Below are 21400 nucleotides of genomic sequence, written 5' to 3'. Positions count from 1 at the left end.
TATCATGTGTATAAATACTTAATTAATAACATGTAAATAATTTTCACATTCAAAGTTAGATAAAAATGAATAAATATTTTCTTAATTTAAAATTAATATTTAAATATTGTCAAAACTTTAAATCAAAACAATCATTTAACATGTACTTAAATATGTAAATAGAAAATGATTAAAAACTATTTGCGTTAATATTCTAATTACGCAGACTTTCGAAAAAACAACACATAAAATTTGCACCATTATATATGTATATTCGATGTGAATCTATTTCAAATTGCTCATAAACATGATGAATGTCAGGTGTGAAATATTAATAAGCAAGGTACAAACAAGACTTCAGATTATTAAGGGAAATTAACATGATTAAATATACAGAACAAAGAGATATAACGAAATAAATCTGTGAATATAACATGACTTGTCTGTCTAAAGTTGATTGATTCATTATACCGTTATACAAAGAAACAATGACAGTAATTAATCAACTAATGTGACAAGAAATACAAGATCATGTTCATCGGTCCATGACAGCCAATGATGTCCAAATCCCTAAAAGATAATATTGAAAATGTCTGTTACCTGTCCAGGGTCTGTGTTCACTGCTGTGTGGACATTGGCAGCAACCCATGCTTCAGCAAAAGTTTCCATTGCAGCATGGAAGTCCATAATTAAATCAGTAGGTTCCAAAACAGCAAAACTGTCCCAGAGTTAAAAGACACAATATGGTATCACTCTATGGGATGAAAGATGCTGAAATTTCAACTTTCATTCGAGTTATATTGATAGTTTTCCAACAAAGTCGCCTTGACAAAGTTTCACGAATGCACGAGCACTTTGTCGTGAAATGTCAGACATGAGCCTCCCGTGTCTAACATTATTGTAAACAACGAGTCCCTAACCATAGCCAGATATACTCAAGTCTTCAGTTAAGAGGATTAAGGAGCTTCTTCACACATCAATAAATATTATGCCGCGGAACTATTTTAACAGGTGCCCGTGGCGGTTAAAGGAGATTTATCAATTGACATCAACAATTTACTTGTTGAGAATTCATTTGAAGTTTACTTGAAATCAATTTTGTATGTTTTTGATTTTAAAATTAAAAATTAAGTATATTTTACAAAATGTAGCGTAGAAATACAGACGATTTACTAAGCCGGAAAAGAAATACACAAAGATTAACAGTAAATTTAACACAGTCGACAAAACGTTTGAAATCACTACTTTTTTGCATCCAGTATAAGCATCTAAATGATACAGATCAACACAATTTTGCCACAAATCAACACAATCTGAAGCAGGATTTTGGCTACCTGTCACTGCTTCTCGACATATTTTGACTCTAAGATATATTTATATACCACATCAATGCACTCAAAGTGTTATGCTGTTTAAAATTAGTTTTGGAAATTGATAATGTCGATATTTGTATGTTTTGTCGTGTTGGCATTTTTGTCAACAAGCAGTGGTATTAAATACAAGGATAATGACAAGGTAAAGCCTATAAAACATGCAAAAAATTGAAAGTCATATACAAATCTAGTTTCATTAGACATTTAAAAGTTCATACAAGAATTTGGTGCATACAACAACGAAGCAATGATCACAATGGTCAGGGTTCAAGCTAGCAATCAATTCTTTGGCTCAGTGGGTTAATGCACTGACTGTCTTGCAGGCGACCGGGGTTAGAATCCCGGTGGTGTCGATATAAATTTGTAGAGTAGATACATGCTCTCCGGTTACAATAGCTTACAAGTAAAGAAGATTCAATCAAAGGCAAACACCATGTCATGGATTTTTCTAGCATTCCACAGGGTCCGGTTTTCGGACCCATTCCCAACAGCAAAAACCCTACATTTTTCCCAATTTTGGAAGTAAAATTCCCAAATGATCACAAAATTTATTTTCATCTTTATTATTCATGACAGAGATGTTTATTTTATTCAACAGCTAGCTTTATGTCAAAAATCGTCAACAAAGTAATGTGTAAATCCAAGTTAGGCCAACAAAATTTAATTAGTAGATTTTCATCCAAACTTTTGAAAAAAATGGGGCGGGTGGGAGGATTTTATTTTTTATTTTTTATTTCATATCAAACCATCTTGTGACGTTTCCTTCATATATGCAAGAGTAATAATAAGCTTCTAGCATGTATATATGTACAAGGAATCGTACATGATTTTTCAAATTCTTAAAATTAATATCTCTGATTGGCAAACACTGTTCTACATGTATTGGGGCAGAGATTGTTTGCTGTTTCTGAACAAAAAAACATGGATAAATCTACAAAATGTATGTTTGCCGACTTTTTGAACTCAATATATCTCAAAAATCTAACAAGTTCGAGCTTGTGTCAATTGTTTTAATCCAGTAATTTTTGTACCAACGTGTTCCACAATTCTTGAGCTTGGGATATCGATTCACAGTCCAAAATTCCCGACACAAAGTTTTTGACATTTTACAGTATCAATAATAATTTCCACGGTTTTCTAATCATAGAAATTTGTGTCATGCCACCGCGATTTGCATTCTTGGAACAGCGTATTAATCGTAACCCGAATATGTTATGCCCTTCCCGTAATCAATCTCTATTCTCGGTAGATGATGTTGTCATCATAGATCTGTAGAGTTATTCTAAATTACTCGAAGAAATACGAAAAACAAAAATTGAAACAAGAAGTTTTGAAAGAAACGAAATCATTGACGTTTACCGGTAACGGAAATTAACAAAACCCGGAAATCGTAAATTTTTCAAAATAAAAAAAATCTGGGCGGGACGATTTCAGAGAGGCGGGCGGGGATGAAAATCTATCAGTTAATTTTAATTGGCCTTAAAACATATTGAATGACAAACAACATTTGACAAACAATGGCTGCCATAAATAAACAGGAAGTGTGGGAAAATACTAAAACCAGATCAAATCCGGAAATGAACAAGTATATAATTCCGGGTTTGTCAATCAAATACAGTTAATAAAAAATGAAAAGAACCAAACATGTGACAGCTACAAATGTATCATAGCAACACTAAAATTGAAAAGTAAAAGATATATATATATATACTGAGTGCCAATGAAAACGCAACACTTTGTTTTTCAAAAATAAAATTTATATTAGAAATGATAATCTTTTAAAATAAATTGTTCTTGAAAATTAACAATTTTAACAATAGATCGATATCAAACAAAAATGTGTTATTGTCATCTGTCTTGCGCAATAGGTAAACGAAACATCCAATGTCGAATCATCAACTCACAGTCCTAACAAAAATTGTTACAACCCCGTGGTGCAGCGCAATCTCAACAGCGCCGTGGCATTGATCATCCAAGACGTTTAACGTGATCCGGAGGAATGTTATTCCACTTGTCCCGCAAAGCTAACTCATGCTGACTTTATGATATTGGTGGTGGTTTTCATCGTCTAAACCATGTCAAATCTGATGCAAAATTTGCGCGATCGGACCAAAATCCGGCGAAAAGCATGACTTTTGGCCGAGGCGGGTGCCAAATGTCTATGTAACAACCAATGACGGTTTCTAGTACATAATGACTGCTTTTTGGTCTACAGAATTCGATTTTTACGCCAGACGGCCGTTGAGATGTAACTAAGGAAAGACTGTGGTGCTCTTTAACAATTTCTGCGCAAATGGTGCTTTACTGGAATTGCTCCAAAGGTTCTACCGTGACCACCATTGAACTCTTGTGACCTTTGAACAACCATCAGAGTCGATATCGGATATGTTAAAGGCCAAATGTATCGGTCTTGCTGAGCCTTTCTTGCTTTTTGTATCCCGGGCTGTGGCTTATCATTAAACGATCCGTTTTGGTTGAATTTGTGGATGATTTGGGTTATTGTAGAGGCTACAACTTCAGTCTTCTTGTAAGTGTATGCTGTGAAAGGCTTTATTGGACCATGCACAAAACTGCATGTAGCTGGTTGTCAGAAAGTCCTGGCATTTACTCAGATGTTTATTGCAGTTTCTTAACAATAAGGGCGGGAAAATTCATGACATTACCCAAGCTTTAAATGACAAAATCGTGAAAAATGTGCGTATGTTGAAAAGCGGTGAACTCGGGTTATGTCCGTTCAAAATAACCCTTACTTCACATTTGTTTCAAAAATCACACAACCGTAAAATTGTCGACAATTATCTTAAAAGTCATTTTCAACCAACTATACAAAGTTCTAATATAAATAAAATAAAAATTATAAGATTTTTTTGCAAAACAAAAGTGTTGCGTTTTCATTGGCACTCAGTATATATAAAAAAAAATAGAAACAGGATATATTTTATACAGAACTCAAAATATTTAAGTTCACAAATTTCCATGTCAAAATAAAAAAAAATAACAATCCTTTAAAAAGTTAGAACTCATTATTTTGATACTCAAATAAACTTTAATGCCATTTTGTTATATTTAAAAACAAATTTAATGAACTAAACACACTAAAACTAACATCTGGTATATTGGTTGTTTTTCCCAATTTCATTGAAAACTGCGCTAAAAAATTCCCAAAACTGGCCAGAGTCCCTTTTCCCAAAATACCCAGATAAACCCCTGCATGTACACTATTTATTGTTACTTAGAAAAGAGGTTAAGCATAGACTTTACAGTTTTTTCTCAAAGACATTTTTCTTATGAGTTCCGGTACTTGTTTCCTTAAGAGTGTTCATCAAATCATTCTTACTTTGGGCTTAGTAACTTTACTTCATTACACCCTGATGAAAGCTGCCTGAAGTAAATGTTCAATCCATTTATTGCAGTAAATCATCATGATCATCATGTTCTTTTCCAAATACCTTGTTATATATTTGTTTTTGAGAATTCTCCCTCAGCCATTGAAATATTTCTACGAAATACAGATCAGGCTGGGATTCAACGGATAAGTACCAGATATGGCTGAAGTCAATATTCTGAAGACACAGAAATTAGCAGCTATAGGTCACCAATAATATGGCGTACAACAATTCAAGCAAAGCCCATATATTGAAAGCGATTCAAACTAGAAAACTAACAGCCTAATTAACATGATTAATGTACAAATAAATGAACGAAAAAGAAATATGTTGCACAGAATCAAAATACAACAACTAATTTCAGTCTCCTGACTTGTAACAGGCACATTCATACAGAATGTGGTGGGGTTAAACATGTTAGTGGTCCTAACCCTCCCCTAACCTGGAACAATGATGGAACAGTACACATAACAAAGAAAACTAATAATCGTGCGACACAAGCTCATTGTCATCTAGTGGAATGATTACATATGACATTTATTTTTCACATTAAACTTGCATACAACTTACAAGACTAAAAAATCGTAATCTTGAAGTTTTATTGTACATTTGTGCATGACTTTGTGTCAACAGATCTTTATAGTCAATGTTACAAAGAATACCGTCATTAGACTATATTAGATAGTGATCTCCACCACTTAGGGAGCTACCATTTGATTTTTATGGGGGGGCTAGGATGAAAAATTTTGTCCTGCTTTTTTTTTTAGTTGTAATCTCTGTCCTGCCTTTTTATTTTTTACTCTATTCGGTCCTGCCTTTTTTTTTACTAATTTATCCTGACTTTTTTTACACAAATTGTCATCCTGCCTTTTTTTTTTACCAAGTTGCTCATCCTGCCTTTTTTTCAACTCAAAACTCCTGTCCTGCCTATTTTTTTCAAATTTCATCCTAGCCCCCCCATAAAAATCAAATGGTAGCTCCCTTAAGTTTAATACTTTCAAATACTAGGACAGCTTACAAACCAAACTGTTGAATATACTAAAACTTGAGAATATCATATTCAGAAAATAACATTATTATCTCAGACTTCTGTGTTGAACAGTTAAAGTTGCAGAAATGCTTCCCTAGCTCTATTCCCTGCGGCTAGTTATTATCTTCTAATTATATATAAGCAACATTTGAATTAAAAACACTGTATGCATGTATTCATGCCAGAATCAATGTAATTTTGATAATGTTTAATTTACACAACATAAAAATATTCCATGAGCAGTATATTGAATGACTGACTTTGATGATTTATATATATAGTTCCAAAATATGCAAGGGAGATAATTCCATCACAATAAATAGCTGATACACCAGTAATCAAAATCAAATTCAAATCTGAATGTTTAGGAGTAATGGTGATATCAAAAAAATGAATCAGAGCCTTCTATCAGATTTATCTTTAAAAAAATATTGATTTCCAAACCTGCAGAAAACTAAGAAAGAGGACAAGAAACATATTTTTGTACTAAATATCTACTGACATGACTGACAAACACCATGAACACTAGAGGTTGCATTTCTGTAAATATTGACAATGCAATTTCCCATAGGAACTCCTTTTACGGCTAAAACTGTACCACTTTTACTATGAAGTTTTGAAAAAAATCTTATCCTAGAATTGAAAGTTCATATGCACCACAATTTTTTTCAAATGTCAAAATATAGGGCTGTGCGGCATATTTTCAACGTTTATATGCCCTGAACTTCTCAGAGTTTAAACTTTCACTAATTGTCTTAACTACCCCTACCTCGAATGAAAGGTTACCACAGATTTCAATGTAAACAATATGCACATGTTTATTTACTGGTAACATTCCCAAGTTCTGTCTCTGCGATATGGAATACAGAGAGCATAACTGGGAACCAGTATGTAAACAAAATGAATTTTCTATGAATATTCAATTACTCCCCAAAAGAGGCGTGTTTTGAGAAACAGCTGTATTTACAAAGTGCAACCTAGAAATCTGTAAAATGTTAGTTCATGATATGTTTAGAGTTAAGTACTGTGTGACATCCATTTTCATTTAAATAAAACACATTTTTGTTTAGGGGCCTGCTGAAGTCTACCTCCTGGTGCGGGATTTACTCGCTGTGACAAAGACCCATTGGTGGTCTTCTGCTGTTTTATGCTCTTTGGTCCGGTTGTTGCCTATTTGACACATTCCTGTTTCCTTTCTTAATTTTCTATTATATATTTTTCAGGTGATACTTTATGTGAACAAAGTTGGACCATACTTCAACCCTCATGAAACATACCATTACTACCAGCTACCAGTCTGTAGACCAAAAAAGGTAGGACACACATGTACATAGAACATGTGACAATGATATTAAAACAGGGATGAAATATTCCACAGGAACATTAAACTCATGTCGAAAAAATTAACAGACAATACCATGGGTAAAAAAATAAGTGAATAGATCACAGAAGTACACAAAACACAACATAGAAATCTAAAGACTAAACAACATGAACCCAACCAAAAAATGGGGTTGATTTCAGGTGCTCCAGAAGGGAAAGAAGATCCTGCTTGACAAGTGTTACCGGTGCCCATGTCAGACAATTAAGTTAAGATTTTCTTTACAATACTTTTTATAAGGCCAAATAAAATAGTATGTGTGGTTCCAGTTACATCTGAAAAAAAGTTAGGGTAGGTAGGTAGGGATTTTTTTTTTTATGTTGTTTTTTACATTGAGTCTATGGGGGCATCATTCTGACTCTAACAGTGCTTAATGAAAAATGACAATAAAATCTTTAGGGTAGGCTAATTTCAAGACGAAAAAGTAGGGAAGGTCACTGGAACCACACATATATTTTTATTTGGCCTAAGGATAATGAGGTGTGGTATGAATGTGCCTATGAGACATCTATCTAATGAAGACCGCAGGATGTGAATGTAAACAGTAAAGGCCACAATACTTTCTTCAACAATGAGCAAAACCTTTTTAAATGAGTAAAAGACATGAATCGTTAAAAGTGTTTCTTACAAGAGGTTTATAGAGGGTATGACGCTTTGCAGTGTTTTCTTGACATCCTAGGCCTACACTTTGGTTTTGAAAAAATGTATGCTATGTATGTTTTAATTCAATTTGAAAAAATTTTCCCTTATTGCACAATCTGTAGACTGTTTTTCAGGAAATGGACCAAGATAAATATTTCTCTTCCTGTTTTTTTCTAGATAGAACACAAGAGTTTAACATTAGGAGAGGTTTTAGATGGAGACAGAATGGCTTTATCAGAATATGATATTCGGTTTACACGTAAGTTATACTGAGATGGATCACAGTAGTTTCTTTTTAAGAGTGGGCAATATTGCTTTATCTGAGTATGATATTCGGTTTACACATTTTACATGTCATACTCAGATAGAATACATTGTTTATTTTAAGAGGGGACAATATGGCTTTATAAGAATGACATTCATTTGACATGCAAGTAAAACTGCATTTTGGATTTATGTTTTAATTTTAAATAAAGATTATCTTCTAGATTACTTAGGCCAACTAAAATTAATTAGTAGATTTTCATCCAAAGTTTTGTAAAAAATGGGGCGGGTGGGCGGATTTTATTTTTTAAATTTTATTTAATATGAAACCTTCTTGTGACGTGAACTTCATACATATGCATGTGTTATAATTAGCTAATACCATGTACATGTGTAAACATGTATATAGAATCGTACATATTTTTAGCTCACCTGGCCAAAAGGCCAAGTGAGCTTTTCTCATCACTTGGCGTCCGGCGTCCGTCGTCATCCGTCGTCGTCGCCCTGCGTTAACTTTTACAAAAATCTTCTCCTGACACTACTGGGCCAAATTTAACCAAACTTGGCCACAATCATCATTGGGGTATCTAGTTATCTGGCTAAAAATAGAACATAGGGGTAAAATGCAGTTTTTTGCTTATAACTCAAAAACCAAAGCATTTAGAGCAAATCTGACAGGAAGTAAAATTGTTGATCAGGTCACGATCTATCTGCCCTGGAATTTTCAGATGAATCGGATAATCGGTTGTTAGGTTGCTGCCCCTGAATTGGTAATTTTGAGGAAATTTTGCTGTTTTTTTGTTTTTATCTTGAATATTATTATAGATAGAGATAAACTGTAAACAGCAATAATGTACAGCAAAGTAAGAACTAAAAATAAGTCAGTATGACCAAAATAGTCAATTGACCCCCTAAGGAGTTATTGCTCTTCATAGTAAATTTTTAACAATTTTCTTAAAATTTGAAGATTTTCAATAACATTTTCCACATAAAGTACTGTTGTAGATAAAGATAATTGTAAGCAGCAAGAATGTTTAGTAAAGTAAGATCTACAAACACATCACCATCACCAAAACACAATTTTGTCATGAATCTATCTGTGTCCATTGTTTAATATTCACATAGACCAAGGTGAGCGACACAGGCTCTTTAGAGCCTCTAGTTCAAATTCTTAAATTAATTATTATATCTCTGATTTGCAACGACTGTTCTACATACAATTGCTACTTTAAAAACCTATTTCCAGTAAACAGTAAAATCATGGAGGAATCCTCTGCTCGGTTGGACTACTTTTTAAGCGATTGTTTGTAGTCTCCATAAAATTATACAAATGCAATTGTATGTAACATAAGTATTATATGAATGAAATAAGAACTCGAACAGTGTTGGTAATAGTAGGGTTGTGCTTTTAAGATTCTCAAGTTATGCGAGACTGAAGCAAATATAATTACAATGTTAAACATGAAGTTGTTTAATGACTCTTTTAAGGGTATTTTGTATTTTTTAAAACAATAGCCATGGGTAAATCTAAGGGTTTTCTAAGACGCAATGTGTTTTTTTGCCGACTTTTAAAACTCAGTATACGGTCATAGATCTAATAAGTTCGTGCTTTTGTCAGTTTCTTTAATCCTGTTTTGTTTTTTGCTTGCGCTTTTGAAATCTTTCAAAGCCCAAATTTGCTGACACAAAGTCAATGTTTTATTAAAAAAAATTCACACTTTTCTAATGCCAGAAATTTCAAATTTGTGATATACCCTGATTTGCGTTCTTGGACACAGCGTATTACTCGTAACCCAAATATTTTATGCCCTTCTGGTAATCTATCTCTATTCTCCGTAGATGATATTGTCCTCATTGAGCAGCAGAATTTGTCAACAAAATCATTAAAAAGTACTTGAAACAAGAAATATGAAAACCGAAATTTGATACAGGAATTTCGAATGAAACGAAATTATTGACGGTAACCGGTAACGGAAATAAACAAAATCTGGAAGTCGTAATTTTTTCAAAATAAAAAAAATCGGGGCGGGACGATTTCAGAGAGGCGGGCGGGGATGAAAATCTATCAATTAATTTTAATTGGCCTTATTGATTGTTCGTAGGTTTTTTTGGGGAAAGAATTTATTCGTCCAATCAAAACCTTATGTAACTGGTTTTACCTTTTGATTAATCAACACATCATATATAGATGTATTTAAAATGTAGGTGCATGTACGCACTGCATTTACACAACAAAGGAGACAAAATTTTTGGATCTTTTATATCTATGTCCTGGAAACTTTATTATATAAAATGAAATACAATGCCATAATATCTATTCCTGTTGGAACAAATATTGTACACCCTTAATTCAGTAAGGATCAAATATTGTTTTATTTACATCTTTAGAAAATATCTACCATTTGCAGCTTACATGTATGTTATAATAGAACTTATATTTCTTGACAAGTACAGTTTTTTTTTCTAAATGTTCCAATTTTTAGTATTGACGACAAAGTGACGCAAATGTTGACACTAGTGGTATTTACTTGACACAATAACAGCAACGAAAAAACTGTTTGTTGTTAACATCAAAATAATAAAAATATATGTTTATCACACTTATAAAAAAGTATGTGACACATTGGGGAATTTAAATGTGTCACTTGGTTACACTTATAACTTTGATTAAATAGCTGACATTTCCGTGTTGGTAGTTTCATTCCTATTTATTAAAAGAGAAGGTTCAATAAGGCCCAAATTTGGCTTCTATTTCTAGCTGAAACTACAAATTGGGATTTATTGACCTATTTGAAAATAAATCATAAGTTGAAATGAGGAATAGATAGAAAATAGGTTTTCTTGTTAAAAATTAGCAATAGCCATTTAGTTAAGAAAAACATTTTTTTTTTATTTCACTTTCAAACATATCTTTTCATCAACTTGATAAAATAGATATAAAAGTCAATTAGGACTAATACCTAACAAGCTCCATGAGTTTTTATTTAAGAATTAAATGCTTTTTTCATTTTTTACAAAATTTTGGGAAGTAAAAGCCTTAATCAAAGCACATGTTGTAAAATGTGTGAACATTCTTTGCTTATACACCCCTATAAAGTAACAAATAGAAGCATTCAATTCTTATAATTACAAATGTATGCTACAACTCTGAAATAACAAGTTACACCTGGGGTTGAAGTCATAAAACTTTGTTTAGTGCTCGGAGCACAAAAATGTGCTCGAAACCTGAAATCCATTATTTTGATTGGTTGATTTTGGAGTATGAGTACAAAAATCGGACTTGCAAGTTTTATGACTTCAAGGCCTGGTATACACATTTTTCAATTGTTTTTCTATATAAAAAAGAAGATGTGGTATGATTGCCAATGAGACAACTATCCACAAAAGACCAAAATGACACAGACATTAACAACTCTGCATTCCATGCATTGTTTATCACAGGAACAATCATCGTTGTCAACAAAAAGCATCTGCTGCCAGGAATGTTTAATTTTATTGCAGTCAGCCAATCAAAAGTACAGATTCTAATGAAAAATACATGTAATGTTATTGTTATTGACAGCGCAGTGATGCCATCAAAATTTCTGAAAAAAGACTCCAAAATTGCAATTTAAAACAACCTTTCAAAATATTAAGATTGCTTATGTTTATAGCATTTGTATGGATGTACTAGCATGACTAATGACTTATATTTGACTCCTGGGCAGATGCAGCAACTACTTGTTTTAATTATTGATAATATACCTGCACTGGTGCGAACTCAGTTGTCATAAATTAAATTTACTTGCATTTATACTTTGCTCTGATAAGCCAGCTGAAGGACGCCTCCAGGTGCGGGAGTTTCTCACTACATTGAAGACCCATTGGTGGCCTTTGGCTGTTGTCTGCTCTATGCATGCTGCTTTGAAACATTCCCCATTTCCATTCTTAATTTTAGTTTACATCAGTCTGTCTGTCTGTCTGTTCCATTAAGTTACAGTAATGTTTTTCTCAGAAACTACCATTCTGAACTTGTTGAAATTTGGTATTCAGCTTTATCTTCTGAAATTGGTCTTTACTCCAAAATTAAATTGCCAGGTTAGGTGTTGACGATTATAGAGTTATACTTATAAAACACAAGAGCATGCTGTACTACACATGTATGTGATTATTTTCAGATTTATTTCTGAACCACTTTCTGTTTACAGAATACTATACATTCTTACACACAACGTCCATGTTTATAATTTGTCATATTCTTCTACGAAACTACAAATAATGGCTTTTGGGAATTTGTGAAATAAACTTTATGTGAGCATTGGACATGCCTTAAAATGTCAAATGAATGTGATGTGTTTAGACATCAATCACTCATTCACTTCCTGTTTTCAAGATACTTACTTATAAGGGGTGAAAAAGGGTTGAGGGGAGGGAGGTGTGGGTACAATGTATCATTACTGAGAAATGGATCACATTTCAAATAGCATTTTCTCAGTTTGAAATGCTAGCATGTACATAAATCACAGGGAAATTCAGGTAAACACTAGTACTTAAGGTGGTACATAACACTACAGGGAGATAACTCTGTAAAGTCAGCTAGACATTTTAATTACATTGTGTTGTAAAAGGAATATTAAGCTTCTCAATGATCAAAATTGGTGTTTGACAAATTGCTATATAACCAGTGTAATTTTTCTGACAAAACAGTTGGTTCAAATTTTTTTTAATTTTTATATTTTTTGTTAAAGTGTCAAAGTAAATACTTTGACAAAATTTTATGAAAATTAAACGATCCAAATTAATTTTAGTGAAAGTGTTGGGTACCACCTTAAACATAATATTGTCTAATGCAATCTTTATGAAACTCATACATAGTTCTAAGAACCAAAACTAGCAGAGTTCAAATTTGGGCAGTGAGTCACTTGACCTTCTAGAGTTATGCAAATGTCATTGCTTACAAATATATACATGATATATGAGAAAAATGTTCTATTTCACTTTCTCACACATATCTCATAATCAACTTGAAACATTGTACTTTATATTCATCGCCAATCTTTTGATCTTTATTGTGGTGCCAACAGGTTTTTATCGACTTATTACCTTGGGGGTTGGCAGTTGACCTTGAGACCTGACATTTCATTTAAGACGACTTGTGATTTTTAAATATGTTCAAACTTACTTAAAAAACAATTACTTAAATGTGCTTGATAGTAACCTAGTGTATTTTTACATTTTTAGAAGTGACTTGCAAAATAAGGGGGTATCCAATTCAACATCATTCACAACTTGGCGATTGAAAAGAAGTTTTGATATAATAAATAATTCAAATATTCAAATGAAAAACAACCTTTCTGAATTTTTAATTGCCAATATTTAAAATGTGTAATCATGATAAATGGGAATGTACTAATTGAGTTAATAGATATCTTGTCTCCTTGGCAGACGACTAATGAGTTGTACACTTGACTCCTGGGCAGATGATACAATATGTAACTTAAATTGAAAATAGTACATCAGTACTGCAGGGTTTTTTTCTGGGCATTATGGGTAAAAAGGACCATCTAGGCAATTTTAAATGTTTTAACACAATTTGAATAAAATTGAGAACAGATCAAATATACCAAATCTGAAGGCAAATCATTTTTTTTTCAATGTGGCCCCACATCAAGAATTGATAGACCCAGAAAGAAGTCTATTACATATATATATATTGAACAATAAAAGAGATCATAATTTTTATTGATATTATAAAAACTGCCAAACCAACATGCATCGTTTAAATTGTATTTGGTCATATTTCATTATATTATGACATAAAAAATTACATGCATCCTGGACTGACCTGGACTCATCAAAATCTATTGGGACTCACCATTTCTAAAAGTGATGAGTCCCAGGACTCACCATTAAAAATACCTAGTGAGAACCCTAAAATTACAATGGCATTGAATCTTTTCAAACATATGTTTTTTTCATTGAATGTAACTCATTGCAGCATTATAACAAGTTAAAAAAAGTGTAAATGCTTTCACGAATTAGAATTTAAACCTTTAAGGGTAGGGGGTTCAATATTTCATGGTAGAGGTGTCAAAATACCAAGGCTAAGAAAAAGTGTTTAATTTTTTTTCAAACAGTTGTTTTACATTCAAGATATTTTTTGTTGCATAATAACATGTTGAAGTGTTGTTTTCTATAATAAATTAATTGTTTTGCCTTTAAGGGTAGGGGGTTCAATATCTCATCTATAGTAGAGGTGTCAAAATACCATGGCTAAAAAAAAGTGTTCTTTATTTTTTTTCAAGCATATGTTTTACATTCAAGATGTTTGTTGTTGCATTTTAACAAGTTAAAGCACTGTGAATGCTATCATTAATTAAAATGTGACCAATAAGGGTAGGGGGTTCAAAATACCATGCCTATTTTTCAAACAAATTTTTTTCATTTAAGATTCTCATTTCAATATTATAATAAGTTAAAGAAATGTAAATGCTATCATAAATTAAATTTTTAACCTTTAAGGGGGTTCAATATTTCATTGTAGAGGTGACAGAATGCCATGGCTAAGAAAGTGTTTCATTTTTTTTCTTGAAACATATATTTTTCATCCAAGATATTTGTTGTTGAATTATAAGAAGTTAAAATATTTTAAATGCTATCTTCAATTAAATTTTGACCTATAAAAAGGGGGTAATTTTATATGGTAGGGGGTTAAGATACCATGGCAGAGAAAGAGTGTTAGAAAATCTGTTTGATAACATTTGTTCATTCAAATTTAATACTTGTTGTTGCATTTGAAAAGGTTAAAATTTTGACATATAATGCTAGGGGTTTCAATTTTCCATGGTAGGAATTCAAAATACCATGGCTAAGAAAAGTGTAAAAAAACATTTCATACATTTGAATTACATTCAATATACTTATTGCAGAATGAGCATTACAAAACCTATAAAACTCAAATTTTCAAATAGTCAGTCACAGCGAATTGTTTATATAGTAATAATGCTTCTCAAAGTTTCTTTGTAGCAGCATTTAATATAACACATGTTAGAAAGATGTATACTTTTTTTTACTGAACTATGCTATTTTGAACTCTATACAATAGAAAACTGAACCCCTCTACAGACATTTTAATAGCTAGTAAAACTATTTACTTTTAAATATGAATACTGATTTGGTAGAAGACGAAAATGTTAGTTTAACCATTTTCACTTAGCCATGGTATTTTAATCCCCCACACAATGGACAATTGACCCCCCCCCCCTTTCCATAGTTTTGTTAGTTGACTCCATGTATGAGTTATTGTCTTTTATGAAGAATATCTTTTTGCACATATAGTGTTTTTGGGTCTTCAGTAAATAGAGAGAAACTGAAATTGGCAAAAATTAAGGACAATTAAAGGTACAGAAATAAGTTACACTACCCTTGTTCTCTTTTTGTTGTTATTACCCTTGAATTAAAGTTTTTACCATTTTTTTACTGAATTTGGACAGCTTTTTACTGTCCAGAAATAGTAAATTTTGGGGAAAATTTACAGTTTTGGGTTATATATTTTCTTTAGCATGTTAATAGTATAATATTACTACAGAAAGAGAGGAAAGAGTAAATGACAAAAAAATTTAGCAAAGTAAGATCTACCTATAAGTCAAATGCCTGAAACTGAAAAAACAGGTGAGCAATATCACATTCTCATGAGCCTCTTGTTTGTATGGTTCTGATAAATTTTGCAATGAACCTTTACATTTACGTTGGGGATCAGAGTTTTTAGACATCAAAGACTTGTTTAAACTTTATCATATGTCATGAAACTTGGACATATGCTTCCTTTAATAGTCGAGATCAACAAAAAGAATCAAACATTTCTAAAGAAGGAAACCTTACTTTTTGGACACATTTTTATCAGTTATTACTGGTGTCATATATATATGATGGTATTTTGAACCCCTTGAAAATAAAACCCAAGGTCCAAATACCATATGGAAAACTGACCCGGGGTCATTACATCACATAGTACCTATTTTGACCCTAGGCTCAATTTTTCCATATGTTATTTTGAACCCCCCTGTTTTAAATAAATTGTATTGCAGATTATTTAATGTAAAATATGATGGTTTAGATTGCACTTTCACTCTGAGAGCAGCAATACCCCAAGGGTCACAGGGTTCTCCCTTTTGGTCATTACACTTTCACATTGACAACAGTTGTGCCATGAGGAACGAACACAAAGATCTGCAGAACCCTTTAAGAAATTTTTAGCTGATACTCTGATGTTAACTACAGTGAGTTGTACCTGTGCTTTAACGTGACATGTATTTACTCTCTTTGATGTGATTTTTTTTTGGTTGTTTTTCCCACCTTTTACAAATGCTGTGAAGATTTTTTGCATTTGACACACACTCAAATGTGTTAATTTTCTGGTGAAAATGTCATCTCAGTTTGTCAACTGATGTTTATACTATATACATACTAGGGCTTATTTCCAATATGTCTGTCCATTTGTTCACCAAATTTTTTGTCTGTTACGCTTTCTCCAGTTTTTACATGCAAAACATCTTCATTTTTGGTCAGCAGCTACATGTAATGTGTGACAAATTTGAGTTCGATTAAGATCTGTCAGATATGTACTTGCAATTTGACGATACTTTCAATATCTTTTCACCATTTTAACTCCTCATCTACCCAACATATTATCCTTGAACTCATTTTCATGGTTCAATAACTGCCTAAAAACTGAAAAGTTTTTTTGTCATGTGTCAATTAAGCTCTGACTTTCATTATATGAATCTCAAAGCATCTTGCGAGGGATGCGTGTCTGAAATGCAAGTTTCACTTGACTTTCTCCTTATTTCATGGACCATTTATCAAGGTTTAAGTTTTGTGGTAATGGTATCTCCGATAATATAAGCAGCAGATCATCTATACTTGGTGTATGGAATAATTTTTAGATGTACACATATCATTTGATCTTCATAGTCAATTAGTCTATTTGTCTATTCAGTAAACTCTATCAAGACCCTCATACGTGGCAGATCTAGCTATTTTTAAAAGGAGGGTTCCCAACCCAGCATACAGGGGGGTTCCAACTATATGTCACCATTCAAATGCATTGGTCTTCTTCCCCCATAAAAAAGGGGGCTCCAACTCCAGGAACTGGCCTCCCCCTGGATCCACAGCTGTACATATTGATATTTGCACCATTTACATATTAAAGCTTTTCATGAAATTGTAATGATAAAGCTTGTGGTTTTGTATATTCTTTTTCAATCCAAATAATATATAAGAGCCCACAAAGTTTCTGAATTGACACTATATTAAAATTGAAAACGAATAAAAAAAAATCCTTAATGTCCTTCATGAGTGATTGGACTAATAAAGCAAAATGGTTTATTTGGTGTTTAATGAAATATATTCTTGTTACCCTTATTTATATTGAAAATATTGGAGATCACAGTGCCTAATAAAGGTGTTGACCTAGAACAGGACATGGATGTTCAATTGACAAATATTTTTGCTACTCCTGTTTTAAAAGACTGCCAAATGAAGGTTTTAACAGAAAAGGGGTTGGGAGTCTAACAGACACATATTCTTGTAACTCCTGTTTTAAAATAGCATTATATCATTCATTATTTTACGTCTGTAAAAAATATCCTATACGGAACAGTGTTGCTTGATTAACACTACATGTACCAAATAAAGATTTTGACCAGGAACAGGGCATCAATTGTTCATTGTTAGTGTTCAATGGACACATATTCGTGCAACTCCTGTTTTATAATAGCATTATATCATTCATTTATGTCTGTAACAAATATCCTCATGATCCTACAGAACCATGTTGCATGATGTTTAAGCTTCCAATGACAGGATAAGGTATCAAGATTCATTCCTAATTAGATTAGTGTCAAAATTTATTGTAACTCAAAAATTTATGATTCTATTTAATCAAAATAAATATGAAATGAAATTGACGATTTAATGTCTGTTTAATAGTTTGATATTACTCTTCTGTAATTCCGGAATCAATGAGATTAAGTCAGAAACCTTTCGAAGACGCGTTTTTTTCACGTCTTTTTTAAGCAACTGGAGAGAGGATTTAACCAGGGATGATTACCACGTCTCATCAGCTGCTTCTAAGTGCAGTGTGTTCAATCACCGAGTTGATCTGTTGAAACATGCAAAGCTTCTTACGGAACTTAATCGCTATCGTACTGCAAATTCCCGATTATCTTCTAACGAGTTGTTAATCTCCTTATCTCATAAAATTCAGTACAAAAAGCTGTAATTTTTCTTCTTCTCTGCAGGAGATAAGAAAGAAGTTTTAAGCCCTGTCTAATTTTCAGATGACGCCTTATTAGGTCATTGTCTTATAATTCATTTTGTTTTGACAGAAAAGTGCAGAGGAGGAAACAACTCTGAAATTATTGACCTTTTAAAAGTTGTTTTACATTAATGCAAAATATTTTTATTTTCTTCAGTAAAGGAAGTATTATCATTTTGAAAGTCACATTTAATCCACTGAAATATTATTGTTCAAATTAAAAAAAAAAACTTCTATACAGTATTATCATTTCGAAAGTCACATTTAATCCACTTAAATATTATTGTTCAAATTAAAAAAAAAAACTGCTATACAGTTTCATGGAGGTTTTTGACAATGTCAAAAATACTCAGACATCTTTGGCCACTCTTTTCTTGTAAAACTTAAATAATTAAGTTGACCAGTGTATTCGAATGATAATCATTAATTTAAGAAGTTTTGATGGGGTTTTGCAGAAAGAATTATGGGCAAAAAAGATAACAAATAGGGGGAAAATTGCAAATGCCCACACCTTATGTAATGAAGTCAACAATGGTTTGGGACAGCTTTTTTATTTATTACATCAACCAAAATGCTTATGAGTTATTGTAGTTTAGTCTATGAGACAGCAACCAAGTTCGAAGGAAAACATACAAAATTGGGATATAACGAGATTAATATATTCCTTGTTTTTAAGTATAAAAATAGGGATCGAATGCTTCTTTTTGTTATTTAATGGGGTTGTACAAAAGTTGATGGACACAATGTTAATAAGAAGCCTGCCTAAAAAAATCGAAAAAAAGGGGTTTATATTTTTTTATTATGAAACAATAACTTAGAAAAAGATAGAAAACAAGTCAAGCTTACAGCAGCATGGTTGTCGACAATGAGCAGGAATAAAAGGCCAAGTATATGTGATACGATACAACCAGGGTTGGCAAAAACCCGGGTTTTATGAGTATTGCCCAGCCCAGTGGGAAATACTGGGAAAACCCGGGTTTTACTGGGTTTTAGTGGGTAATACTGGGCAATACTGGGTAATATAAAATATTTGTCTGAATTTTAAAGAGAATTCAGTGATAAACACAAATGCAATACATTTAATAAGATATTTATACCCTATTTTGTTTGTTTAGCATTTGTCTAGATTGGCAAACTGTAAATAGAAAGCAAATAAATCATTTTTTTTCAGATGAATATAGCTCCTATTAAGAATTAACAATTACATGTATTAAAGAAACATCACATTTAGATAATGTATATGTACTGTCACTAATTAATAAGTAATTATTCAGATTAGAACATAGATTTGTTTATGTAACAATAATCAGTCCTTTCAATTTTATAAGTGTTAATGGCATGACCCTGTAGGGTGTTTATTTAGCAATATGAATGTATAACAATTAAAATTAACAATTCACTTAAACACTGCAATAAAATGCATTTTTTCAAAGTTTGGACTATTGAAACAATACTTGGTAATTAAAAGGTATCTTTAAATGTGCAAATCTTGTATTCTGCCTACATATAAAATTAATAGAGAAGAGAATGAAATTGAATTTTCTAGAAATGACTGTCAATGGTTATCTGTATAAAAAGTATATATTTAGCTGTTATACTATGAAACTATAACAAGTCTTTTCTATTTTGTGTTAAAATAAGCTTAAAAAATCATATTGCCCAGTAATGCCCACTATTACCCATTTTTGGGAGTATTGCCCAGCCCGGGAAAACCCGGGTTTTCCCGCCCGGGAATTCCCGGGTGGGTCATACTTTGCCAACCCTGGATACAACCAGTACTGGATATCTGTGTCATATTAAAACTAAAACATGTAATTTTACCTTAAATTTTGATCATTTTATTAAGTACAAAAATTATGTATTTTTTAATCAAAACAAGATATGAAATTAATATGATTATTTCTTATCTGTTATAAATTGCACTTCAAGAAATTAGCAAACTAAATTTTAAAAGTTTACTAACTAACACGAAACAGCATTTGGTACTTTTAGGTTCGTTGTCAAATCCTTTAGGTTTCCGTGTCATCATGTCGTGTTAGAAATCAACATATTACTTTTCCTATTATTTAATCAGCGGTGATTCCCTCATCTTTGACGTTAAGCCTGGCTTTTGTTTTTATCATCTTGAAATCAGATTGCAAAGAATTATCAGAAAAAATGCAAATTGAAAGAGATTAGAGATTATACAAATGTCATCTGACGTGAGAGATCAACTCCTGTCATACTGGGCTTCACCGATTTTTTAATTGAACAAGAAGATAGGAATACATTGAATTTACACCTAGTTTGCATGTTGAAAATCTCTTTTCATTATCATGGAAAACAATAACTTAAACATTGCATTGTTTTTCATTGATATTGTATCATTAAACCCATACAATGTATAATTAGCTTTATTAATTTGAAAACTTAGATATTATGGTGTTTAAACTATTTCTATCTTTAAACTTCAAGAAATTTTAAGACATTTTGGTATTTTCATTCAAAAACTGTTAAGCAAAAATGATGATATATTTGCTTTGAAATTAGATTTTAAGTGTACTGTTTTCTTTCTATATATATATATTTTTTTTAACATATTAAAGGCAAATATGTGAGACCAAAGTTAATATAGACTGAAGCTGTGCTAGTTGTGCTGTCAATGGTTTTTTAGCTCACCTGGCCCGAAGGGCCAAGTGAGCTTTTCTCATCACTTGGCGTCCGTCGTCCGTCGTCGTCTGTCGTCCGTCGTCGTTGTCGTCGTCCGTCGTCGTTAACTTTTACAAAAATCTTCTCCTCTGAAACTACTGGGCCAAATCAAACCAAACTTAGCCACAATCATCATTGGGGTATCTAGTTTAAAAAATGTGTGGCGTGACCCGGTCAACCAACCAAGATGGCCGCCACGGCTAAAAATAGAACATAGGGGTAAAATGCAGTTTTTGGCTTATAACTCAAAAACCAAAGCATTTAGAGCAAATCTGACATGGGGTAAAAATGTTTATCAGGTCAAGATCTATCTGCCCTGAAATTTTCAGATGAATCGGTCAATCGGTTGTTGGGTTGCTG

General features: G+C 32.3%; 2 protein-coding genes across 2 annotated transcripts in view; one reads left to right on the top strand and one right to left on the bottom strand.

Annotated features, from left to right (window-relative positions):
* The window catches only part of LOC139498391 (homeobox protein dve-1-like), a 31577-nt gene extending 30608 nt beyond the window's left edge, over positions 1–969 (bottom strand). Inside the window, exon 1 of the mRNA XM_071286778.1 lies at positions 580–969. Coding sequence (XP_071142879.1) covers positions 580–666 — 87 coding nt within the window. The 5' untranslated portion in view covers positions 667–969. The remainder of the gene's footprint in view (positions 1–579) is intronic.
* Positions 970–1153: 184 nt separating this feature from the next.
* The window catches only part of LOC139498390 (transmembrane 9 superfamily member 1-like), a 59563-nt gene continuing 39316 nt past the window's right edge, over positions 1154–21400 (top strand). Inside the window, exons 1-3 of the mRNA XM_071286777.1 lie at positions 1154–1494; positions 6992–7081; positions 7969–8050. Coding sequence (XP_071142878.1) covers positions 1417–1494; positions 6992–7081; positions 7969–8050 — 250 coding nt within the window. The 5' untranslated portion in view covers positions 1154–1416. The remainder of the gene's footprint in view (positions 1495–6991; positions 7082–7968; positions 8051–21400) is intronic.

This window comes from Mytilus edulis, chromosome 12, assembly GCF_963676685.1.
Source record: "Mytilus edulis chromosome 12, xbMytEdul2.2, whole genome shotgun sequence".
Lineage (NCBI taxonomy): Eukaryota > Metazoa > Mollusca > Bivalvia > Mytilida > Mytilidae > Mytilus > Mytilus edulis.
The sequence above is the reverse complement of the archived record's forward strand: the minus strand, read 5'-3'. Positions and strand labels throughout refer to the sequence as shown.